The following is a 27,509-nucleotide window of genomic DNA, read 5'->3' on the forward strand; positions in this document are numbered from 1 at the left end:
AAAGAAGCAAGGGATTTAAAATCATAACATTCAGAATACCAGTTACCTTTGAGAAATAGGGAGGAGGATACCTGGGGGCTTCAGTGGGATTGGTAACATTCTGTTTTCTAAAATGATTGATGGATTCACAGGCATCCAATTTTATTTTCCTATAGTAATACATATTATAGAATAACATATTATATATTAATGTTACATATTATTCTGTTTGTATATAAAATTATTTTAATTTATTCTTTAAAAAGTTCAATGAGAGCTAATGCAGTTAAATAGGAATGGACCAAAACTTTTATGAATTTTTGAAAACTTCATTTCCTTTACTTACTTTAAGGACATTTATTTTTGTCAGTTGAGTTTTCATATTTTTATTTGATAATTTCAAATCACTGAGCTGTTTCTGAAGTTTCTGAATTTTCTCCTCCAATATTGGCGTTGTAATAATCTGTAAATTTTGCCGAATATTCAACAACATCTCTAATTGTTTGAACTTCTTGTTATGCTTATCTACTTGAGAATCCGGAGTTCTGAAGTTTTCCTTTGCAGAAATTAACAGTATTGAAATAAATAATTGGCTTTAAAATGTTCTATACTAGCATGATACCAATCTATTCTAGAACAATAAACTGTAGGCTTAATAATATTTACATAAGTAAAATATCTTTTCAACATAAATACACATTTTAAGATAATTGGGAGACTAAAATGCTACAATAAAAGTGATGTCTATTGCTATCAAAGGTAACAGTTAAACAGACTATTTGTAAATACTTAGCAATAGTATAGATTAATTCTTCTTTTCTAGGAATGTATTCTAAGAAAATAATGAGCATTTGTATAAAGATTCATGTACAGAGATATTCTTTACTACTCTATTCATAATGAAAAATAAAAGAAATACAAATGTCAGGAAAATTACATATGGTAATAATACATTCCCTAGAAATTGTTTAAAAATATTTACTAAGAGAATCCAACATGGCGGCCGGCGAGGAAGCAGCGATTCCAACTTCTCCACTTTAACAGGATAAGAAAGACCCATCGGAACAGCAGCAGCCTACCTACGGAGGAACTTCTAGCATAATTCCCTTAAGAGGAGAGCTGCCGTGAACTGGTAGGTTTATTGGAAGTGACAGTTTGTCCCAGAGAAGTGGATCTTGGACGGCCACGCGGGCACAGAGGTCTAGTCCCGCAGCCATCAGCCGCTCCGGCAAGCGGCTCCCCCGGGAGGCCTAGCTCTCGCTCTGGGAGCAGCCGCCTCACCCACCCGGTTCCTAACCACGCGGCCACAGCTACCCGGCTCTACAGGTAGCCCCGCGGCGGGTGCAGAAGTCAAGTCCTGCAGCCAGCAGCCGCATTTGCAAGCTGCGGACACCCGGAGCGACTTGGCCCGCCCCGCCCGAACCGGCAGTCGGCCTCCGCCATCCAGGCTCCCCTGGGAGGCCTAGTGCTCGCTCTGGGAGCAGCCGCCTCACCTGCCCGGTTCCTAACCACGCGGCCGCAGCTACCCAGCTCTACAGGTGCCCCCCCCCCCCCCCCCCGCGCATGCAGAGGTCCAATCCCGCAGCCACCAGCAGCTTCTGAAAGCGGTGGCAGCCCGGAGCAGAGTGGCAGCCCAAACCGGCAGACGCCCCCGCCATACCGGCTCTCCCGGGAGGCTCTGCTCTCGCTCGGCGAACAGCCAAACCACCCGCCTGGATCTTAGCCACGCAGACACAGCTGCCCCGCTCTTCAGGTGGCTCCCGGTGGCCCGACTCAGCTAAAGGGTCCCCGCATGGCCATGCCCTCCGGGCTCTGCTAACAGCCCCGCCCACCTGGCGAACAACTGGGAAACTTCAAAATCTCTCCGTGGGTGTGACCGCAAGGACCAAAGGACTCTCGACCCCCAACTCCCCCTACTGCCAGAGTCAGGCAGACCTGAGACCCACCAGCGGAACAGGCCTAGAGGCCTGCCAGCATGGTAGACACGTCACTCCAATTGGAGTAGGGGCAGAGCAGAGCAGCCGCCCGCATCCTGATCAGGCCCAACAACCCGAGGGGGTGGTAGTCATATCACCACAATTGGAGGGGGGCAGAGCAGAGCTGCCACCCGCACCCGCAGGGTGGGCAGACCTGCGAACAACCGGCAGAGCAGGCCTAGCGGCCCGCCAGCGCAGTAGTGAGATCACCCCAACTAGAGGAGGAGCACAGCCACTACCCGCCCGGCAAGGGAGATTTTTCATCTACACAAGAGCAATATAAATAATTAGGGGGAAAATCTCATAAACACAACAGTTTCACCAAGCAGAAAGAAACGTGAGCAGCATGAAAAGACAAGGAAAGAAAGGACCACAAGCAATGCAGGTCAACTCAACTTTAGAAGAGGTAATAGCTGCAACAGATGGAATGTCAGATAAAAAGTTCAGGATATATATGCTTCAGATGAACTGGAGTCTCAAGGAAGACATGAGACAGCAAAATCAGACAATGAAAGATCAGATTGACAAACAAATCCAGGAAGTAAAAGATCAATTTCACAGGGAGATAGAGGTAATAAAGAACAAACAAATAGAAATCCTAGAAATGCAGGAAACAATAAACCAACTTAAAAACTCAATTGAGAATACTACCAGCAGAGTAGATCACTTAGAAGAGAGAACATCAGACAATGAAGACAAAGTATTTCAACTGGAACAAAACATAGACAGCTCAACAAGTCTGCTGAGAAACCATGAGCAGAACATCCAAGAATTATGGGACAATATCAAAAGACCAAATTTAAGAGTCATTGGGATACAGGAAGGCACAGAGCTCCATACCAAGGAATAAACAGTCTATTCAGTGAAATAATACGAGAAAACTTCCCAGACTTGAAGAATGAGACAGAATCCCAAATCCTAGAAGCCTACAGGACGCCGAATGTGCAAAATCATAAGAGATCCACACCTAGACACATTATAATGAAAATGTCCAACATACAGAATAAGGAGAGAATTTTAAAAGCTGCAAGAGAAAGAAAGCAGATTACATTTAGAGGCAAACCAATCAGGATAACAGCTGATCTCTCAACACAGACTCTGAAAGCTAGAAGATCCTGGAATAACATATTTCAAACACTGATAGAAAATGGGTTCCAACCAAGAATCGCGTATCCGGCGAAATTAAGCTTCAGGATAGAAGATGAAATTAAAACCTTCCACGATAAACAAAAGTTAAAAGAATTCGCAGCTAGAAAACCATCTCTTCAAAAAATCCTTGGCAAAACATTACAGGAAGAGGAAATGGACAATAACATTGAAAACCAACAATGGGAGGTAGGACAGTAAAGGGGGGAAAGTAGTCAAAGAGGATAACAAATCAGGTTTAGAAACATCAATAAACAAATATGGCTAGAAGAACAAACCATATCTCAATAATAACCCTAAATGTTAATGGCTTAAACTCACCAATTAAGAGACACAGGCTAGTAGAATGGATCATAAAACAAGACCCAACAATATGCTGCCTACAGGAGACACATCTGATAGGAAAAGATATTCATAGACTGAAGGTGAAAGGTTGGGAAAAATCATACCACTCATATGGACTGCGGAAACAAGCAGGAATGTCCATACTCATATCTAATAAAATAGATTTCAAGCCAAAGTTAATCAAAAGGGATAAAGAAGTACACTTCATACTGCTCAAGGGAACCATACACCAACAAGACATAACAATCATAAATATATATGCCCCAAATAATGGTGCAGCTGTGTTCATCAAGCAAACTCTTCTCAAGTTCAAGAGTCTAATAGACCACCATACAATAATCATGGGAGACTTCAACACACCTCTCTCACCACTGGACAGATCCTCCAAACAAAAGTTAAATAAGGAAACTATAGAACTCAATAACACAATTAACAACCTAGACTTAATTGACATATATAGACTATACCACCCAACATCAAGTAGTTACACTTTTTTCTCAGCAGCACATGGAACCTTCTCAAAAATAGACCATATATTATGTCACAGGGCAACTCTTAGACAATATAAAGGGGTAGAGATAATACCATGCATCTTATCTGATCATAATGGAATAAAACTGAAAATCAATGATAAAAGAAGGAAGGAAAAATCAAGCATCACTTGGAGAATGAATAATAGGTTGCTGAATGATCAATGGGTTTTAGAAGACATCAAGGAGGAAATTAAAAACTTCCTAGAGTTAAATGAAAACACAGACACAACATATCGGAATCTATGGGACACATTGAAAGCAGTTCTAAGAGGAAAATTCATTGCTTGGAGTTCATTCCTTAAAAAAAGAAAAAACCAACAAATAAATGATCTCATACTTCATCTCAAAATCCTAGAAAAAGAAGAGCAAAACAACAGCAAAAGAAGTAGAAGGCAAGAAATAATTAAAATCAGAGCTGAAATTAATGAAATCGAAACAAAAGAAACAATTGAAAAAATTGACAAAACTAAAAGTTGGGGCCCTTAGCCATGCTAACGAAGAGAAGAAGAGAGAGAACTCAAATTACTAACATACGGGATGAAAAAGGCAATAATATCACAACAGACACTTCAGAAATACAGAAGATAATCAGAAATTATTTTGAATCCTTATACTCCAATAAAATAGAAGATAGTGAAGGCATAGATAAATTCCTTAAGTCTTATGATCTGCCCAGATTGAGTCAGGAGAATATAGACAACCTAAACAGACCAATAACAATAGAGGAAATAGAAGAAACCATCAAAAGATTACCAACTAAGAAAAGCCCAGGACCGGATGGGTATACAGCAGAGTTTTACAAAACCTTTAAAGAGGAACTAACACCAATACTTTTCAAGCTATTTCAGGAAATAGAAAAAGAGGGAGAACTTCCAAATTCATTCTACGAGGCCAACATCACCCTGATTCCGAAACCAGACAAAGACACTTCAAAGAAAGAAAACTACAGACCAATATCTCTAATGAACCTTGGACGCAAAAATCCTCAATAAAATTCTAGCGAATTGGATTCAAATACATATCAAAAAAATTATACACCATGATCAAGTAGGATTCATCCCTGGGATGCAAGGCTGGTTCAATATATGGAAATCAATAAATGTTATTCACCACATCAATAGACTTAAAAATAAGAACCATATGATCATCTCGATAGATGCAGAAAAAGCATTTGACAAAGTTCAGCATCCCTTTATGTTCAAAACTCTAGAAAAATTAGGGATAACTGGAACATACCTCAACATTGTAAAAGCAATCTATGATAAGCCACAGGCCAGCATCATTCTGAATGGAGAAAAATTGAAGGCATTCCCTCTAAGATCTGGTACAAGACAGGGATGCCCTCTCTCACCACTTCTGTTCAACATAGTCCTCGAAACACTGGCCAGAGCAATTAGACAGACGAAAGAAATTAAAGGCATAAAAATAGGAAAAGAAGAACTTAAATTATCACTATTTGCAGATGATATGATCCTATACCTAGCAGACCCAAAAGGGTCTACAAAGAAGCTATTAGAGCTAATAAATGAATTCAGCAAAGTGGCAGGATATAAGATCAACACGCATAAATCAAAGGCATTCCTGTATATCAGCGACAAATCCTCTGAAACGGAAATGAGGACAACTACTCCATTCACAATATCCCCCCAAAAAATAAAATACTTGGGAATCAACCTAACAAAAGAGGTGAAAGATTTATATAATGAAAATTACAGAACCCTAAAGAAAGATATAGAAGAAGACCTTAGAAGATGGAAAAATATACCCTGCTCATGGATAGGCAGAACTAACATCATCAAAATGGCGATATTACCAAAAGTTCTCTATAAGTTCAATGCAATACCAATCAAAATCCCAACAGCATTTCTTGTAGAAATAGATAAAAGAATCATGAAATTCATATGGAATAATAAAAGACCCAGAATAGCAAAAACAATACTAAGCAGGAAGTGTGAATCAGGCGGTATAGCGATACCAGACTTCAAACTATACTACAGAGCAATAGTAACAAAAACAGCATGGTACTGGTACCAAAACAGGCGGGTGGACCAATGGTACAGAATAGAGGACACAGTAACCAATCCACAAAACTACAACTATCTTATATTTGATAAAGGGGTTAAAAGCATGCAATGGAGGAAGGATAGCATCTTCAACAAATGGTGCTGGGAAAACTGGAAATCCATTTGCATCAAAATGAATCTGAATCCCTATCTCTCGCCATGCACAAAAGTTAACTCAGAATGGATCAAGGAGCTTGATATTAAATCAGAGACACGGCATCTGATAGAAGTAAAAGTTGGTTATGATCTACATACTGTGGGATTGGGCCCCAAATTCCTCAATAGGACACCCATAGCGTAAGAGTTAACAACTAGAATCAACAAATAGGACTTACTCAAACTAAAAAGTTTTTTCTCAGCAAAAGAAACAATAAGAGAGATAAACAGGGAGCCTACATCCTGGGAACAAATCTTTAATCCACACACTTCAGATAGAGCCCTAATAACCAGAATATACAAAGAACTCAAAAAATTAGACAATAAGATAACAAATAACCCAATCAATAAATGGGCCAAGGACCTGAACAGACACTTCTCAGAGGAGGACATACAATCAATCAATAAGTTCATGAAAAAATGCTCACCATCGCTAGCAGTCAGAGAAATGCAAATCAAAACTACCCTAAGATACCATCTCACTCCAGTAAGATTGGCAGCCATTAGGAAGTCAAACAACAATAAGTGCTGGAGAGGATTCGGGGAAAAGGGCACTCTTGTTTATTGCTGGTGGGACTGCAAATTGGTGCAGCCAATTTGGAAAGCAGTATGGAGATTTCTTGGAAAGCTGGGAATGGAACCACCATTTGACCCAGCTATTCCCCTTCTCGGTCTATTCCCTAAAGACCTAATAAGAGCATGCTACAGGGACCCTGCTACATTGATGTTCATAGCAGCACAATTCACGATAGCAAGATGGTGGAATCAGCCTAGATGCCCTTCAATAGATGAATGGATAAAAAAAATGTGGCATTTATACACAATGGAGTATTACTCTGCATTAAAAAATGACAAAATCATAGAATTTGGAGGGAAATGGATGGCATTAGAGCAGATTATGCTAAGTGAAGCTAGTCAATCGTTAAAAAACAAATACCAAATGACCCCTTTGATATAAGGGGAGTAAACAAGGACAGGGTAGAGACGAAGAGCTTGAGAAGAAGATTTACATTAAACAGGGATGAGAGGTGGGAGGGTAAGGGAGTGAGAAGGGAAATCGCATGGAAATGGAAGGCGATCCTCAGGGTTATACAAAATGATATATAAGAGGAAAGGAGGGGTAAGACAAGATAATACAAATGGAAGAAATGATTTACAGTAGAAGGGGTAGAGAGAGAAAAGGGGAGGGGAGGGGAGGGGAGGGGGGATAGTAGAGAATAGGACTGACAGCAGAATACATCAGACACTAGAAAGGCAATATGTCAATCAATGGAAGGGTAACTGATGTGATACAGCAATCTGTATACGGGGTAAAGTTGGGAGTTCATAACCCGCTTGAATCAAATTGTGAAATATGATATATTAAGAACTGTGTAATGTTTTGAACGACCAACAATAAAAAAAAATATTTATTAAAAGAAAATAATAATATAGAGTTAAATGAAAGAAACAGGATTAAGAAAAACTATGCTTATCTCAGTTGTTAAAAATATGCACTGAGGGGGCTGGAGTTGTGGCTCAGCGGTAAAGCACTCGCCTAGCATGTGCAAGGTCCTGGGTTCAATCCTCAGCACCACATAAAAATAAATAAATAAAAACAAATGTATTGTGTACAACTAAAAGAAATAAATATTTTAAAAAAAATATATGCACTGAGGAGCTGGGGCTGTAGCTCAGTAATAGAGCGCTTACCTCTCATGTGTGGGGCACTGGGTTTGATCCTCAGTACCACATAAAAATAAATAAAGGTATTGTGTCCATCTAAAACTAAGAAAATGTTTTTTTTAAAAAATGCATGAAGAGCCAGGCATGGTGACACACTCCTGTGAGTCCAGTGACTCAGAAGATTGAAACAGGAGATTGCAAGTTCAAAGCCAACCTTAGCAACTTAGTGAGGCCCTGAGTAACTTAGTGAGACACTGTCTCTAAATAAAAAATAAAAATGGCTGGGGATGTGGCTCAGTGGCAAAATACCCCTGGATTCACTTCCCAGTACCAAACAAACAAACCAGACAAAAATAATATGTATGGAAAGTAATCAAAAGAAAACATTATAATATGATATATGATAACACCAGTTATTTCCAAATGGTGGAATTACTGGTGATTTTGGTCTTATTCTTTTCCTATTCTGTGCTTTATAAATCTTTATAATGCACATGAATTAATTTTATTATGAGAAAAAAATAGTTATTTAAAATATCTTGACAAATGTAGCAAATGTATTAAAACATTCAAAGAAACAAAATAGATAACACTGGATAACAAAAATAAGAATGGCACATTTTTCTCAATAACAACACTGGAGCCCCAAAGATAATTAGAAGAATTAATGTTTTCTAATCTCTGTGTGAACTCAATTATCAATCAAATGTGAAGATTTTTTTTAAAAGACCTTTTTATTTATGCAAGTACTCAAAGAAAAAGTATCTTTCCCACGGTATCATTTCTTAGGAAGTTATTGGAGGATGTATCCAAGCAAAATGAGAAAGTTAACAAAAAAAGAAGAAGAAGAAGAAGAAGAAGAAGATATGAGATTCAGAGATTAGAGAAGAAAAGTCACTGGATCACACCTGGGTCCAGACCCATAGGGTAAAAATCAAGATCCCCAGTCTTAAGGAAGAAAATGAAAATTTTGAGAGGGGAAAAAATGTCATATTTTTATAGACTAGTAGATAATTTGTTATAATATTTAAGGGACAAACAAATGAATGTTGAAAATGACACATATGAAAACACAAGGAAGGTATATTCACTCTAAGGAAAAGTGCAATGCAAGAAAGGACATGAAACAAGAACATAGTACTTTGTAACTTTTGTAAATATTTAGTTGTCATAGTGAAGTAAATATTGATTATGGATCTCTCCCCAACTATCAGTATATCAACTATATTTGGGAAATAGCTAGATGGGAAAGTGGTATAAGAGAGATAAAACTTTAATATGAAATCAACAGATAATGTCTGAAATAGAAAATTCAAGATGTAGTAGTATAAAATTATTTAGGGAAATGAAGGTACTACCAGAAGCAACAATCAAAAGATAAAAAATAAACACAGCCCTTGTTCTGTCTTGTCTCCAGGGAAGTCTGGAATTCTTGTACTGTATTTTGGTCAAAAGAGGAGTTAAGCATACTAAATAGTAAAATTTTCTATGTACTTTTTATAGTCTGTTTAAATATCCCCAGGAGAAATCCTGTTATCAAAAATGTATGGACTAAAAAAAAAAAAAAAAAACAAAAAAACACACACAGCCTTGCCCTACATTTCACTTAATGGCAGATGAAGAATTAGTTCCACACAACATGTTTCAAAGAACAACAAATGAGATGGATTCAAACTAAAAAGCTTCTTCTCAGTAAAGGAAACTATCAATAACGTGAAGAGAGAGCCCACAGAGTGGGAGAACATCTCTATTACATGCACATCAGATAGAGCACTAATCTGCAGATATATGAAAAACTCCAAAAACTTAACACCCCAAACCAACCCAATCAATAAGTGGATTAAGGAACTGAGCACACACTTCTCAGAAGATATAAAAACAATCAACAAATATATGAAAAATGTTCAACATCTCTAGCAATTAGAGAAATGTATATCAAAACTACTGTAAGACTTCATCTCATTCCAGTCAGAATGGCAATTATCAAGAATACACTCAACAATAAATGTTGGTGAGGATGTGTAGGGGAAAGGCACACTCATACATTGCTGGTGGTACTGCAAATTGGTGTAACCACTCTGGAAAGCAGTATGGAGATTCCTTAGAAAACCTAGAATGAGGGTTGGAGTTGTGGCTCAGTGGCAGAGCGCTCGCCTAGCGTGTGTGAAGCACTGGGTTCGATCCTCAGCAACACATAAATATAAAAAATAAAGATATTGTATAAGTAAAAGTAAAAAATAAATATTAAAAAAAATAAAACCTATAATGAAACCACCATTTGACCCAGTCATCCCACTCCTTCCTTGGTCTATACCCAAAGGACTTAAAATCAGCATACTATAATGACACAGCCACATCAATGTTTATAGAGGCTCAATTCACAATAGCTAAACTGTGGAACCAACCTAGATGCCCTTCAAAAGATGAATGGATAAAGAAACTGTGATATATGTACACAATGGAATATTACTCAGCATTAAAAGAGAATAAAATTATGGCATTTGCAGGTAAATGGATAGAGTTGGAGAACATCATCATGCTAAGCAAAGTAAAAAAAACCAAAGGCCAAATGTTCTGGTAAGTGGATGCTGATCCTTAATGGGGGGAGGGAGAATGGGAAAAATGGAGGCAAAATGGAGGCACTTTGGGTTGGGTAAAGCGGAGAGGAGGAGGGGAAGGGGCATGGGGGTAGGTTAGAGAGTGGAATGAAACAGACTCATTACCCTAGGTAAATGTATGATTGCACAAATGGTGCGACTCTACATCATGTACAACCAGAGAAATGAAAGGTCTGAGGAAGTGGCTCAGTGGTAAAGTATCTTGGGTTCAATTTCTAGTACCCATAAATAAATAAATATTAATATACTGATGGGTCACTTTTTCAGATATTAATAATCTACATATTTATAACTTTGGTGATTGACATTGTTTGATAATTTGGTATGTTTCATTTGCAGATCTTATTTCATATTCCCCATTAGGATTTTGCAATGTTCTTCATATAAGTCCTGTATGTTTCTGGTACAATTTATTCTTGGTTAATACAAAGAATGCTTGTATACACAATTGGTTACTGATAAGAAAGAGGAAGAAAGAGGGCTGAAAAATTATTATTTTTTCTTAAAATCTTTTAACATGATTAAAAAGGTTGTGGAAATAATATGTTATTAGCCTCCCCCCCCACTTTACTGGGAATTGAAACCTAGGGTACCCTATCATTAAGCTATATCCCTAGCCTTTTCATTTTTTATTTGAGACAGGGTCTCACTAAGTTGATGAGGCGGGCCCTTGAACTTGCAATCCTTCTGCCTCAGCATCCTGAGTAGCTAGGATTCCAGGCACGTGCAACTACGCCTGGATTGCATATTCTTAAATTTCAATATAGCATTTAAAATAATTTTATGTGGAAATGAATCATTATCAGTCACACACGTAAAAGCAGAGATAGAAGCTGCACTCATCTTTGAATTCTATGGAATATGTCTTTTTCCCTAGGTACTGGGTTTGAACCCAGATGTAGTTTGCCATTGAGCTGTATCCCCAGTTTTTTTTTTTTTTTTTTTTGGTTTTTGTTTTGTCTTTTTTTTTTTTTTTCCTAACATAGGGTCTTGCTAAATTGCTGAAGCTAGTTTCAATTTGCAATTCTCCAGCCTCAGCTTCTTTAGAGGTAAAGTTGTACACAGATGGGATTATAGGTGTGTAACCACTGTATTGGTTTATGGGTATTTTTTTTAAAAACCCCATTTCCTAAAGTGCTGGAAGAAAAACTTAAGAGCTCCAGCCAGAGGTATAGCTCAATGGTAGAATGCTTGCCTACCATCTAGCACTGCAAAACAAAACAAAAAAAAGAGTTCCATAAATATTGGATTGGAGCTGAGGATATAGCTCAGTGATAGAGTGCTTACTTAGCATACTTGAGGGCCTTGGTTCAATCCTCAGCACCAAAAAAATTTAAAAATTAAAAAAATGTACATATGTGTGTGTATATATGTGTGTGTGTGTGTGTGTGTGTGTGTGTGTGTGTGTGTATTGGATGCATGAATGGGCTGAAAGGCCAACTGAGTCATTAGTAAATAAGTAAGTGATATTACACCTTAAGCCACAGCAATTATAGAAATAGTATAAAATAGGTTAAGGTTCGACAGGTAATTCAGTGAAGAGGTAGCAAAATAGAAACAGGACTTCTGAAAACAAATTGAATTGCAACCTACTCGTTTCCATCCCACTTTTAGGATTGCCTTTTTCCTTATACATTCAGGGAAGCAGAAATTGGAGAAGATAACAGTTTATACAGTAATTATTCAAGGAATATCATCAATGCACCTCACTGACACTCATCATATTTAGCTGTCACAGTGCCTGAAATTCTACCATTAGAGAATCATTCCTTGGTATTCCTTTCCTTCTAATTCCTCTTCTAAAAGTGTATTAAGATATTTATTAACATATCTGTCATAATAAACATCAAATATGTGCACAGTAAGGAAATGGAGATATGGAAAGAGGAGAGGCTTTTTGATAAAATCAGAAACTTCAAGGATCTATAGCAAATCCTCCCCTTTTTCCAGTAGGAGAAGTATATATAGTATGAATAGCTTTAAACATTAAATAATGTTAAAGTCATTAATAAAATAAAATATGATCATTCCCTTTATCAAAGAAATGCCTATGCTTCAGTATATTCTTACTTTATTCCTGTCCAAGTCTGATTTCCTTTGAAAAAAGTCATTGATACCAATGTTTCCATCTAGACGTTTCAAGGGTTTTTTTTGTTCCCTATAATTTTCTCCACCCTGAGGTGATTCTTGAGCAGTTTCTTCGTAAATCTGATGCAGCTGTTCCAATTGCTTAGTGAGCATCTGAATTTCCTGCTGTAGGCCTTCCGTTCTCTTTTTAAAAAAGGAGATATTTTTCAAAAACTTCCTGATGATCCATGCTTTCTGCATCATTTCAAAACTGTATGTTCTAATTATATTGATTTTGTGATGACATTAAATTACAAAATAGATGAATAGGGAAGCCTTTTAAGAGATACTTTTAAGAGATTTTTAGTACTGAGGAAGTTGTATAGTGAATTTTAAGTGTGCAGAGTTTTTTGTTTTTTCTTTTTTTAAAATGGATGGGGTTGGAATATAATTCAGTGGTAGAGTGCTTGCCTAGCATGCACAACGCCCTGAGTTTAATCCTCAGCACTGCCTCTGTCCCTGCCCCCACCCCCAAAAAAACCCAAAACTGGAACACAGATTATTGTGCAGTAGGTTTTACTAACACATTGAATTTAAGAAATACTTATCATCAGCTAAATTCCAGGGTGAGGAATCACAAAATTTTACTAAAATGATTTGGACATGGACAAGAAGATATATCCACATGAACATGTTGATTCAGTCTTTTGATAGACTTGACCAGTAAATTAAACTAACTGATCTGAAATTTATTTATGAATGTGTTTTTGATACTGGGACAGAGCCAAGGGCCTCATGCATGCTAAGCACATGCTCTACCAGTAAGCTACACCCCAGACCTGACAAGTTTGTTTAACTGCACCAACTAAACTAACCAGTGTTGGAACATTATGAAAATACTATCTTCCCATAGCAATATTTTTAAGTTAATATTTATTGAACTTATACCAAACTGTACTAAGCATTTACCATGTATTAACCAATTCAATCCTTTCAACCACTCTGTGAGATAGGAACTATACTCCTCTCCACCATTTTACAGATGAAATGGAGGCTCAGAGAGAATAAGTAATCTGCCCAGGATCACACAGCTAGCTAAGAGCAGAGCTGGGATTCATAGCAGGCCTCTGTGCTCTTAGTGACTGTGCTATACTTTTTCCAGTGTCGTAAGATGACCTATTTATCTTCTTTCACTATGGAAATACAATCAAAATTACAACTCAGAGCCATACAGTATACTAAATTAGATAATAGCAAAGTCTATATCTTAAAAGAATCAAATAGGAAAAAATAACTTTTCTTTTGATGTGCTTACAGATTTCCAAGAGAGTTCATTTTCACTGATTTCCAGTATCCTTTCTTTCACAGCTTCCTCTGTGGCTGGTATGGGAACAATGCTATCACTCAGAAGAGTAGACAATTGACTGAGGAAATTCTGATATTGAGATTGTGCGGTTTCAGTTTCCCATCCGCATGAATATGGCTGTCTGTCTAACTCTGGTGCTTGTTTATCCTCTTGTATCAAATCTTGTTGACATCCATCCCAAATTTTCTGCTTATGATTTGGTTCTTCAGTATGAAAAATGTCTCTCTCAAAGTTGTTGGCCAGGAAAGCTTCGGTCTTATCCTAAATATGCACACAAGTTAAACTTCTCACTTGAAATTAAATACAGAGACTTCTATTTTCCTTCTTTTGAACTACAAAATATAGTAGTAGCACAAAACTTCAGGAGACCCTCAAGAGAAAGAATTAAGACTCACAAGAGAAACTTGGGCATATATTCAAAATAACAAATGGGAACAGCAAAAGTAGAAATTAAGCTTAAAGAAGCAGCTAACCAAAAATCCCCAGTTGATGAAGGTATAAAAAATTGAGCTAAAAAGTGTAGAAGGAATGATAGGAATGTAAAAAAAAATCATCATCATCATTTTGTAACTCCTAATGTAATAACTGATCTAAGCAAGAATCAGCAATGATGGGCTGGGATTGTGGCTCAGTGGCAGAGTGCTTGCCTCACAAGTATGAGGCATTGGGTTCGATCTTCAGCACCATATGAAAATAAATAAAATAAAAGTATTGTGCCGATCTACAACTAAAAAAATTTTTTTTAAATCATCAATGAATGCTAAGACCATTAGTGAAAAGTTGGCAGAGAATTGAATATTTTCCTAAAGAGTTATGATTATCAAATATAATTTAATAAAAACAACCGTGATAACATGAGAGTATAAATGAAAGTCATATTTCTTTTCCCTAACCTTTCCTTTATGCTCCTGTAGTCATTCTGCTTCCATTGTAAACATGACAGGAAAAAAAAATTACAGATAATGCATGTACCTCTTTCCCTTACCTCCCACAGCAGAATTCCACCTTATAACTTCAACAAGACTTTCTTCCCACCTTCCTGTCACCTTCAGTTCTGGGAGCTAAGTAAGCAAGTTCAGTTTTGGGGCTTTTTGTTATGAAACTGAGAAATTCAAGAAGAGCAAGAATTGTGGAAGTAATGGTGGGTTTGTATCACTAAAAGTTTAGGAAGAAACAGCCACAGGAATAAAGACTAAGGGAAGAAAAGGTCAGAACTGCATGAACTTTGACTCTGTGAGAGTTTTTCAGAAATGTGTGAGTTTTACAACAATATTTGAGAGAGAGAGAGAGAGAGAGAGAGAGAGAGAGAGAGAGAGAGGAACTATGAATTCTAAATTACTTGAGAGGGGCAAATAAAGAATACTTCAAAATACTTTGAAAGTAGTTGCTGAATTTTTTTTAATGAAACTCCTCCCATTAATCAGATTGTATAGGATCTTGTCTTAAATTCAGATTTAAACATTTTAATTTATTTATTTGCTACTAGATAGAGAACCCAGGGGCACTTTACACTGAGCTACATCTCCAGCCCTTTTTATTTTTTATTTTGAGACAGAGTTTCATCAAGTTACTGAGGCTGACCTCAAAGTTGGGATCCTTCTGTCTCAGCCTCCTGAGTAGCTGGGCGGGGGAGGTTAAGGTGTGTGCCACCATGCCTGGTTCTAGATTCACATTATATAATAAACTAAGGATTTCACAATAAACTTTCACCACTTCCTGGACAACATCTGGCTCCCCTTCTTTTCCTTCAGACTTCTATAATACCTTCAACTCATCCTATCAATCACTGTCTACCTAAAGCCCAGGCTCACTTCCTTCCTCTAAACCCAACTTATATCATCATTCTAGATGTCAATGACCAATGGAGATGACCCACCAATTTAGCTTCATGATTCCTGTACCCCAGTGACCTTCACTTCTATTCTCCTCTTCAACCACCTACACTCAGATGCACTAACCCAGATTTTGTCAGCCGCAGGTACTAATCCACACCAGAAATTTAAACTCCAATATTTTGGGGGCTAGGAGTACAGCTCAGTGGTAGAGCACTTGCCTAGCACGTGTGAGACCCTAGGTTTGATTCCAAGCACTGCAAAAACAAACACACAAACAAATCCAATATTTCACTCTCACCATCACCTCTTTCCCAGTTATCTCACAGCCCCATTTCCGCTAACCTTTTCTTTAGAACCAGAGAGATCTTCAGATCCTTCTTGCATATTCTTTCCATGTATCAGAACAGCTTCCAGCCTGCCACACTCTCCTCCTTCCTTTCATCTTCCATTAAGAAGAGGGCAACTGAGTGTGGGAGTGCATGCCTGTAATCCTAGTGACTGGGGAGGCTGAGGCAGGAGGATCACAAGTTTGAGGCCAGTCTCAGCAACTTAGTGAGAACTTGTCTCAAAACAAAAAAGGATGTAACTCAGTGGTAAAACCCTCCTGGGTTCAATCCCCAATATATATAGAGAGAGACAGAGAGAACTAACCAATAAGTTACTCAACTCTACCCATTATCTTCTGGAGTAACAATAGGTAATAAAAATCCTGTTTCTTCAGAGATTAATTGGAATTTGTTCTCACCTTCACTGGGAAAACATCCAATAAATCTTCTTGTCCTTTCATAGTCATATAAGAAGGGAATCTGCTAGTGCCTGACAACATTTTCTCCAAAAGATCAGCTTTTCGCTCTGCTTTTTCTCTTTCAACCAGATGTACTCTGTGTAAGATAAAAGTAGATAACAATATTGTAAAACCAACTCAACTAATTTTCAATTAATTAAAAATAACTTTTAAATGCCTCCATTCAAAATAAATTTAAAAGTATATCAAGTAAAAATATATTTCTTATGAAAAGAGCTAGGCAGTTATCTAAGTATTTCTAGGAAGAGATTAGAAATGGTAGAGAAATGGAAAGAAAAACAATCCAGTGTTAATCCTTGTAGTAATTCCCCTAGGGGACATCATTGTGAAACAATCCTCTTGAGGTGAAATTTAGATATGAATATATGCCACTGTGGAAATACTGTGATCATCCAGAGGATCCATATGGATAAACATTCTTATTTTAACAATCCCTAAGTGGGACTTCAATTGGAGTTTGATGAGGAAATAAAGAATTAGAAATAATGATGCATGGGCTGGGGATGTGGCTCAAGCGGTAGCACGCTCGCCTGGCATGCGTGCGGCCAGGTTTGATCCTCAGCACCACATACAAAGATGTTGTTTCCGCCGAAAACTAAAAAATAAATATTAAAAAAAAGAAAAAAGAAATAATAATGCACAACAAAGAATAGCATATATAAAAACTTGTTAAATCATGTTCTTTGATATAAGCAGCTAATAATTTGGTACTTCTTTGATTACCAATTGCACATATTGGTAATATTTTCTATCCTAAAACTAGGTTAGCAGGATGTGGTGGTGCACGCCTGTAATCCCAGTGGCTCTGGAGGCTGAGGCAGAAGGATCGAGAGTTCAAAGCCAGCCTTAGCAAAAAATAGCAAGGTGCCAAGCAACTCAATGAAACCCTGTATCTAAATAAAATACAAAATAGGGCTGGGCATATGGCTCGGGGGTTGAGTGCCCCTGAGTTCAATCAATCTATCCTCCATATTTTTTAGGTGACTCTTCTAAGAATTGCACCCCCCAGAATTAACAATTAACAAATTTAAGTCACTCAGCCAAAAGAAAGTATTCAAATTATCAAGATAAAAATTTAATTCAAAAAATATTATTAACATGCAGGACACACTCAAAATGTTTAACAAACCTGTAACTTCAGCCCTAGAATGAAAGTAGAGACAGAATGGAATAGAATCAATATTTGGAAAACTAATTCCCAAGAATTTTCTAAATCCAATGAAAGACATGAATTGGCAGATTCAATAAGCTCTGTGAATCCCATGTAGTCAATTGCTAACAATTAAAAGCAGCTAGAGGAAAAATACACATTACTTTCAAAGATACAAAAGTAAGACTGATGACTGGTTTTTCAACAGAAATTATAATACCAAAAGATAACTGAATAACATCTTAAGTGGCTGAAAGGAAAGTACAGACAACACAAAAATCTATACTCAGTGAAATTATTCTTCAAAATTGAAGATGAGGGGCTGGGGCTGGGGCGTAGTGGTAGAGCACTTGCCTTGCACATGTGAGGCACTGGGTTCAATCCTCAGCAGCACATAAAAAAAAAAAATAAAATAAAGGTACTTAAAAAATTGAAGATAAAATAAACAGCTTCAGGGGGGATAAAATGGAAAAATGTCAGAATCACTCTATAAGAAATATGACAGGCAATTTTTCATGATGAAGGAAAATAATCCCTGATGCTTGCACAGAACTGTGGAATAGAATGAAGAACAACAGAAAGGGAATGTGTGCATAGACAAAAATTAAAACTAATGGTTAAACCCGTCAGGTATGGAGTAACACCTGTATCTTGGTATAGAACTGATATTTGTTTGATTTTGAAATATCTGATATTAATTTGGAATGAGGTGTTAAGCTTCTGTTAAAATGTATTCGAAGACCCTTTAAACCAGTGGATCCGAAACAATTTTTACACCATTAGCGGTTGAAACCTACCTCTTTAGGTATTTTGAGGTATTTACTATTAACTAAATTTAGGAAGTTTTTAGGTTCACTCTAAGTGCAGTAAATATTACAGACATTGGATACAGTGGGATTTTCTGTAGATTTTACTTAAGAAGAGGTGAGTATAAAGCAATTTGCAGTCATTATTGTAATGACAATACTGTTCAAGTGCAAACCCGAAATAGTACAGCTTTTAAATTTTAAAGCATTTGGTAAACTATCGCTGTTTTTTTTTCTGTTGCCAATAGCAAAATGCTTTTCCATTAATGGAGACTTCATGCCTTTCAAGCATTTTAAATATGACAATATTTATAAATGTGTGATTTGGAGGAATTCTTTAAATTCTTTTTCCTAATTTCCTTTCTCTTCAGAATAGATTCTTTCAACAAGTAATTTGTAGTAATGACTGTGTTGACTTCAATTTTTGAAGTGTAGTAGCTATGTTAAAGATTAACTATTTGGTCTTACTAAAGCCAACACAGAACTTGCTGCTGTGTTTTTTCTTCAGTGATAAATAAAATACTTACAGAAAAAAAAAACTGATGGTTAAAAAAACAATAATATATTATTTACCATGTGGAAAAGTAAAATATAACAATAGAACAAAAGCAAGAAATAGGTAAATGGAGTTAAACTGTCATAAATACTTTATTTGAGGGGGTATTGTAAAAGTACTAATTTAAAGGAAACTAATAAATCAAATATATATTTTTTAATCACTAAATTTAGGGTGAAAACTGATATTTTAAAAAAGTATTAAAAGCTCAATACAGGAGAAAATGAAATAAAAACTTATGAATCAAAAATAAAACAGAGACGGGTGTGGTGACTCACGCCTGTAATCCCCCTTGGTTTAGGAGCCTGAGGCAGGAAGATCATGAGTTCAAAACCAGCCTCAGCAACAGCGAGGTACTAAGCAACTCAGTGAGACCCTGTCTCTAAGTAAAATACAAAATAGGGCTGGAGATGTGGCTCAGTGGCTGAGTGCCCCTGAGTTCAATCCCTGGTACCAAATAAATAAATAAATAAGGCAATAAAGGATTAATAAAGGTACAGAAACAGATGGGGAAAATATAAAATAACAATATGACTGGCTGAAATCCAACAATTTCAGTAATTACTTTAGAGACAAATGATATAAACATTTGATTAAAATGTAAGATTATTATACTGAATTTTAAAAAGACAATGTTAAACATTTTTCAAGAGACATACTTTAAATATAGGAACACAGAAAAATGTAAATTAAAATGGGAAAATACATTCTATGCTAACATTAACAAAAGGAAAGCTGGTGTGAAATTATTAATATCGAAGTAGACTTTAAAGCAAGAAGGGCCTGGGGTATAACTAAGTGGCAGAGTGCTTGCCTAGCATGTGCAAGGCCCTAGGTTAGACCTCCAACAACAACAACAACAACAACACACACACACACACACACACACACACACACACAAGGAAAAAGTACATAAAAAGATAAAGAGGGTCATTTCATAATAAAAAGTGACAGTCTGGGATGTAGCTCTGTGGTAGAGTGCTTGCCTAGCATATGTGAGGCCCTGGATTCATTTCCCAGCACTGAAAAAAAAAAAAAAAAAAAAGCGGGGTGGACAATTAAATAGAAATATATCAATATATTTAGGATGCTTCAAAATATATAAAGCAAAAGTTGACAACACTAAAAGGAAGAAATAAATACAAATCTGCAATCATAATTGGACATTTTCATACTTCTTTCAATACCAGTAGAATAAAAGTAAAAAGTGCTAGGCCTAATTTTTTTTTTTTTTTGCTTGTGATACTAGAGATCAAATCCAGGGACTCATGCATGCTAGGCAAGTGCTCTACTACTGACTACATTCACAGCCCATGAAATCTTATTCCTAGATTCACTAAATGCAAGGAGACAATAGTTAAAGGATCTGGGAACCAGAAATGGCTTAAGAACAATTATTGTCCAGAGTGTCCTCCCAAATTTCTTCCATGGGAACTGTTTCCACTCCTCCTGTCCCCCAAACACTAATAATGAAATCCCTTTAAAAAAAATAGTATGTGTGTTAATCAGGGTTTTCTTGAGAAACAGGATTTATAAATGAATAGAAAGGGAGTTATTATTATTGGTTCATGCAGTTGTGGAGACTGGCAACTTCCAAGATCTGCTGCAAGGTGAGTCAGCAAGCTGGAGACTCAGGAAAAACAACAGCATAGTTCTAGTCTATGTTGAAGGCTTTAGGCCAGGGGAACAGATGGTGGAGTTCCAGTCCAAAGGCCCACAGGCTTGAAGCCAGGAAGAGTTAATGGTTCAGTTAAGGTTCAAAGGCAGAAATAAAGCTGATGTCCCAGTTCAAAGGCCATCAAGCAGGGAAGATTCTCCATTTAGGCCTTTCACCATCCAGATGAGATCCACCCATGAGAAGAACAATCTGCTTTATTTGGTCTACCAATTTAAATGTTAATCTTATCCAAAAATACTCTCATAGAAACACCTAGAATAATGTTTGGCCAAATACTGGGCACCTCATAGCCCAGTCAAGTTGACACAGAATTACCCATCACAGTAGATACAGCCATGTTTTTCTTCAGCGCTAAGGATAATAAAAAACAAGTCAGTAGTGACTTGCTCTGTGTTTTAGTCAGCTTTTTGTTGTGTGAACAAAATAACTGAGAAGATCAACTTAGAGGAGAAAAAATTTCTATCGGGCTCACAGTTTCAAGGTCTCTTTCCGAAGATAGCTAACTCCTTTACTCTGGGACCAAGGTGAGGCAGCACATCATGGTGGAAGGGTGTGGTAGAGGAAAGCTGCTCCTCTCATGGCTGGCCAGGAAGCAAAGGGAGAGAGAGAAAGGAGGGAGGGGCTGCAGGAAAGATACACCTTTCCAGGGAACCCCCTCAGTGACCCACCTTCCTCTAGCCCACCCACCTGCCTACTGTTACCACCCAGTCTATTCAAACTAGGATAGACAGATTAGGTAACAGCTTTCACAGCCCAATCATTTCTCCTCTGAGCATTTTTGCATTAACACAGAAGATTTGGGGGGACACCTCTATCCAATTCTTAACATTCTATAGCAATATTCAAAGTTGTGTTGAATAGCTTGCCATGGCTGGTCAGCTGTTGGATCAACCTATAGGCAACTTCATATCTATCTGAATGATGAATTACTTTTAATCAATCTTTCACTTAAAGTTTGTCAGTCCTCTTTTTCTAGACACTTTGCATAAGCAGAAGAAAAGTGGAAGTCCCGTTCTCCTTTTTGCAAGCCTTTAAGTAAAGATTTGTTTTCCTATCAATTTTAGTTCCCTGTACATTTTTAATTCTCTTCTCCTCCTCCACTCTTCCTCCTCTTCTTCCTTTTCCTTTTCTTTTTTCTTTCTTTTTCTTTCTTTTTTTTTTTTGTGCTAGGGATTGAACACAGGTCCTCACAAAGGCTAAGCAAGTGCTCCACCACTGAGTTACATACCCCCATTCCTGTTTTCTTTTAAAAAGTGATCTGGAAAATACAAGACACAGAAGAAACTTCAACCTATCCGTGAGCTAATAGAGCCTAGTACAACCTGAATAATAACAGGCTACACTAGTATTCATATCTGAACAGAACATTTTTTCATCATTGTGTGACTTTTAAAAATAGTATTCATATAATAGGACTGAAAATTAATGATGTTTTTTCTGCCCGTCCGCCGAGGACACATGATCAAATGCCTTCTTTCTCTATAAACCTACTAAGTAACCATAGGTCTACAAGTAACAAATTGTATGAAGGACAAAACTACACGATGATCCCAAAAGGTGCCGGAAAAAAAGCATTTTACAAAATCAACACACCTTCATGATAAAACTACTCAACAAACTAGGAATCCAAGGGACATCCTCAACTTGATAAAGGGCATCTATAAAATCCCATAGCTAACATCATATTACTGGTAAAAGGCTGAAAGCCTTCTTCTGGGCTTTCAGGAACAAGTCAAGGATGCCGACTTCTTGCCACTTTTATTCAACATTGTATTGAATAGTGGAAGGCAAAGCAATTAGGCAAGGAAAAAAAAAACACCAAAGGGAAAGGAAAAAGTCAAACCATCTCACAGATAACAAAGTTTTGTATAGAGAAAATCTTAATACACACACACACACACACACACACACACACACCTATTAGAGCTAATAAACAAGTTAAACAAGATTGCAGACAGAAGATTGACATAAAAAAAATAAATTGTTGGGCTGGAGAGATAGCTCAGTTGGTAGAGTGCTTGCCTCGAATGTGCAAGGCCTTGGGTTCTAACCCCAGCAACAACAACAACAACAACAACAAAAATCAATTGTCCTTCTAATCCCTAAAAATGAACAATCTAAAAATGAAATTAAGGGAACAGTTTTGTTTATAATTCATAAATAAGAAAAATACTTAGGAATAAGTTTAGCAAAATACATGTAAACTGAAAACTATAATATGTCACACTAAAACAAATAAAGAAGGTAGGAGCAGTGGCACATGCTCCTTGGGAAGCTGAAGCAGGAGGATTAAGTTTGCGGCCAGCCTCAGCAATTTAACAAGACCCTTACCACTTAGCAAGACCCTGTGTCTCAAAATAAAAAGGTAAAGCAAACCCGAGTTCAATCCCCAGTGCCAAAATAAATTATTAAAATAAATTAAAGAAGACCCAAATAAATGGAAGTACACCCCATGTGCATGGAATGAAGACAATATCAATATATTAATATATACACATATATACATACATACATATGTATATATGTATGTATATATACACAATATGTCAAAATATACTCTACTGTCATGTATATCTAAAAAGAACAAATTAAAAAATATATATATATATATATATTCAACATAATCTTTGTCAAAATTCAAGTTACGTTTTTGGGGGGTAATTGACAAACTGAAATGATCTTTAAATGAACTTATATAAAGCTACAGTAATTAACAGTGTAGAACTGGCATAGGGAGATCCTGTCTCAAAATTAGGGGAAAAAAATGCCAGGGATGTTGCTTAGTGGTTAAGCATCACTGAGTTCAATCCCCAGTTCCAAAGGTGGGGCGGTGGGGGGAAGATAGATGTAAATGTGACTCTGGATTAATCAATGATTTCTTACATATAACACCAAAGATATAAGTGACTAGAAAATTTTAAACTTCATTAAAAACTTTTTTGCTTCAAATGACCCCTACATAAATAAATAAACCAAATGTGATATACATATAATAGAATATTATTCAGCTATAAAAAGGAATGAAGAACTGATTAATGCTACCCTGCACTGAATTATGAACCTTGAAACATTTTGGCACATGAAAGATGTCAGACACAGGCCTCATACATTATAATTGCATCATATGAAATATCCAGAAAAGGCAAATCCATAAGACAGAAAGCTTAGTGGTTTTCAGGACCTGGAGGAGAATAGAATGAGGGGTAACTGGTAAGTGGCTGGTAATTTGAAGGTGATGAAAATATTTTGAAATTAGTGGTGATGATTGTGCAACTACTGCATTCTATATACTTTAAAGGCATGATTCTTATAGTATGTGACATACCAGCAAAAGGTTTTTTTTTTTTTAACTATTATAATGTTGATTCAGGTATTAGGTGAAATTTTACTAGATTTAAATTCTGTGACTAATCAGGAGTATAATGTTCACCTACTATGTGCAAACAAATGGCAAAAGACTTGTTTTAAAACAAACCAGAAAATTCCTTACTTTAGAAGTTTTTCTAGTGCTGTAACTCGTTCAGTTAGTTCCCAGTTGCCTCTTTCAACACTTTCAATGTTGGTGTTTTTCAAAGACTTAATTCTGGTTAGAGAAGCAATTAGTTCCTGTAGGTCCTGGATATCATCTCTCAGGGACATTATCTGGAATGACTGCTGGGTGTTATTTTCTTTATAACTTTCTAGCTCACTCTTCATCTCTTGCAACATACTTTCCTTTATGAGAAGTTTGCTTTGAAGATTTCTTAGCTAATGAGAAAGTAAATACTAATTAAAATCATTTATAATTTGATTTTTAAACATTCATAATGTTAAGTAATTACAAGTGTTTAAGTTACACATTATATTAAAAAAAATGAGGCTTTTAAAATTTTTTAAATTTTATTATTTTTTTTAGTGCTGGGAATCAAACTCAGGGCCTCACACATGCCAGTTACCCTACACTGAGCTATATCCCGAACTCTAAAAGGAAGCCTTTCAAACAACTCTTAACCATATATTCCAATGTTAAAAATGTATTTTCTTTCCTTTTTTTTTTTTTCTTTTTTGCAGTACAGGAGATTAAACCCAAGGGCTCTCTCCCAATGAACTATACCCCAGTCCTTTTTTATTTTGATACAGGGTATCACTAAGTTGCTGAACTTGTGATCCTCCTGTCTCAGCCTCCTGAATCATTGGATTACAGATGCACACCACCACATCCAGCTAGATGTTTGTTTTGCTTTCCAATGAGTTGATTTTTTTGTTGTTGTTATAATTGGGCACAATACCTTTATTTATTTTTATGTGGTGCTAAGGATCCAACCCAGCACCTGGCACGTGCTAGGCAAGTGCTCTACCGTTGAGAGCTACAACCCCAGGCCTCCAATGAGTTGTAAAGAGAAATGGGTTCACAAGTCTATCTTCGGGAGAGGTGCCTGTTTATAACACTTGGTTCCTGGTCTTATTTGTGCTCATTGGAGAAGCGGAGAGGAAGTCAGGAGGAAAAGCAAGGTATAAATAGGCTATATATATGTAAGGCAGATAAAGGGAAGAAGAGATTATAAAGTTGTGGAAAGAAGCAAGAGTAATGGCTTGTTGGGAAGTGGGGAAGCCACACCCACCAATCGGGACAGGTGTGGAATAGGAGGAGGAGCCCAGAAAGAACTGTAAGTAATGAGGGCCATCTCTTCTGATAAGTGGAGAATGTTCACCAGATGAAGGAAAAGTGAGGTACTGCTAATATTCAGGGATCTTTTAACTGTTAATATTTTTATACCTTTATTTTATTTATTTATTTATATGTGGTGCTGAGGATGGAACCCAGGGCCTTGCACATGCTGGGCAAGGGCTCTACTGCTGAGCTACAACCTCAGCCCCAGATTTAGTCTTTTTTACATAGTGAAAGATCATTAGTTTCATAACCAGAAGCAGCTCAGGAATACTGTTATGAAAAAAAAATACTTAGAAATGCTATATTTTCACAAGTATATCAGCACATGCCTAGAATTCCAGCTGAGGCAGGAGGATCATAAGTTCAAGGCCAGCCTGGGCAACTTAGTGAGATTCTGCCTAAAAAGTGCTGGAGATATAGCTCAGGGGTACCAGTACTTCTCCCCCCCTCCAAACACACACACAAGCTATATTTTCTAATAGTGAAGTCTATATGAGGACCAAGCATTTTAAACTAAGTTTTTCATCAGTATATGTATATAAGGTATTTGTCCTCTATGTCTAAAAAATCATGTGAAATGAAAACAAGATGAATAAAAAGAACTGAATCTTCTATATTCTCACTAAAAACATACCTTCATGTATTTTTAAAACATATATGATATCTTTCATAAAAACACATCTCAGTGAGTCCAGAGAATTTCTAGAGCAAGAACGGAAGGCATAGGGACAGACCTCAAACCTCAGAGCAGCAAGACAGACTGTGGCCATAGGCAATTCAGCTAAATTTTCCTACTTATCCTACAAGGTGGCTATAAAGATTAAAGATGACATAGGGCCTAGTACAGTGTCTGATACATATTAGATCCTGAAAAAAGTTGTAGAAATGGAGCCAGGATGGTACAGGGCACAGACCTGGTCGTGGGGGAAGCAGAAGATTTGAACTCCAGCTGAAAACCCATGTCTTGTCTCTGTTGCACAGCCACCCCAAGTATAAGAGTTCTCTATGTTCAGGCCTAGTCCATCATAATTGGACTTAATGTCATTTCATCAGTTATCCTGCATGCCCCACCCCAGAAACTCTTCAGTGATCTCCTAATTGAGAGATTCAACCATTTCTCTTCAGGTACCATTATATTCCATCTGTCATTGAGGCCTCTGACACCACTGACCATTCTCCTTTGCCGGATGTGGTCACTGGTTTTGGGTACCAATTCCTACCCCCATGTCATCCTCTGGTACTGCAGAACTAAAAATAAAACTGTTATTTTCCAGACTCCCTTAAATAGGCTGGGATTCTTTAGGCCAATGGTTCTCAAATTTAGCATGTATTAGGATCACCTGGAGGGCTTGTTTAAAAAAAAAAAAATAGGTTACTAGGGTTGGGGATGTAGCTTCACGCCTAGCATGCGTGAAGCCCTGGGTTTATCCCCAACATATGCCCCTAAAGACAAATAAACAAACAACACAAAGAAGCAAAACAGATGGTTAGGCCTACCTCAAGAGTTTAAATTTTGATGTGGGAACAGAGAATTTGTTTCTCTTCTGAGTTCCCAGATTTTATTCATGTGGCTGGTCTGGGGAATTACACTTTGAGAATTAGGCTGTCTGCAAACTGGACTTTGTCTCTTTGGTATAAACAGAGTATAGAAAGAGGCTGTTTTTCCCATTATTATTTCTTTTGGTGAGCCAGGTCAAGGATGGGGCCAAAATGAACATTCCGCCCTTGCAGAGGTTGGGAGGCCACCGTGGCTGTGCCATAAAGACTCAACCACAGACATCATTATAATAAGTACATGTATGAAAACACAAATGATTTGTGTATAACCAGAGACATGAAAAATTATGCTCTATATGTGTACTATGAATTGAACTGTATTCTTCTGTCATGTATAATAAACAAATATATAAATAAATCTCAACAGCAGCAACTTCCTAACCACAGGATAGTGTCTACAGATGTCTTGAGCTTACTCATCCATTCAGTGCTGGCCCTGACTCCCACACACTGATCTTCCAATCATTTGCTATACACCTAATTCCCCGACTTAATAAATTATTTTCTGCTTGATTTAGAGTGTTTTTTTCCTACAGTGAAACCAAGACTGATCTATC

At 37.1% G+C, this 27,509-nt stretch overlaps 2 protein-coding genes across 2 annotated transcripts in view; one reads left to right on the forward strand and one right to left on the reverse strand.

Moving 5' to 3' along the window:
• The window catches only part of Mthfd1 (methylenetetrahydrofolate dehydrogenase, cyclohydrolase and formyltetrahydrofolate synthetase 1), a 142,892-nt gene that overhangs the window by 25,310 nt on the left and 90,073 nt on the right, over nucleotides 1–27,509 (forward strand). The gene's annotated exons all lie outside the window — the stretch shown is intronic.
• The window catches only part of LOC101958852 (uncharacterized), a 53,727-nt gene that overhangs the window by 4,199 nt on the left and 22,019 nt on the right, over nucleotides 1–27,509 (reverse strand). The window contains exons 4-8 of the mRNA XM_078050059.1: nucleotides 24,235–24,491; nucleotides 16,495–16,630; nucleotides 13,864–14,175; nucleotides 12,552–12,752; nucleotides 326–535 (exon numbers count right to left, since the gene is read on the reverse strand). Of these exons, the coding sequence (XP_077906185.1) occupies nucleotides 326–535; nucleotides 12,552–12,752; nucleotides 13,864–14,175; nucleotides 16,495–16,630; nucleotides 24,235–24,491 (1,116 nt within the window). The remainder of the gene's footprint in view (nucleotides 1–325; nucleotides 536–12,551; nucleotides 12,753–13,863; nucleotides 14,176–16,494; nucleotides 16,631–24,234; nucleotides 24,492–27,509) is intronic.

The sequence above is a fragment of the Ictidomys tridecemlineatus genome, chromosome 5, assembly GCF_052094955.1.
Source record: "Ictidomys tridecemlineatus isolate mIctTri1 chromosome 5, mIctTri1.hap1, whole genome shotgun sequence".
NCBI classification, from domain to species: Eukaryota; Metazoa; Chordata; class Mammalia; order Rodentia; family Sciuridae; genus Ictidomys; species Ictidomys tridecemlineatus.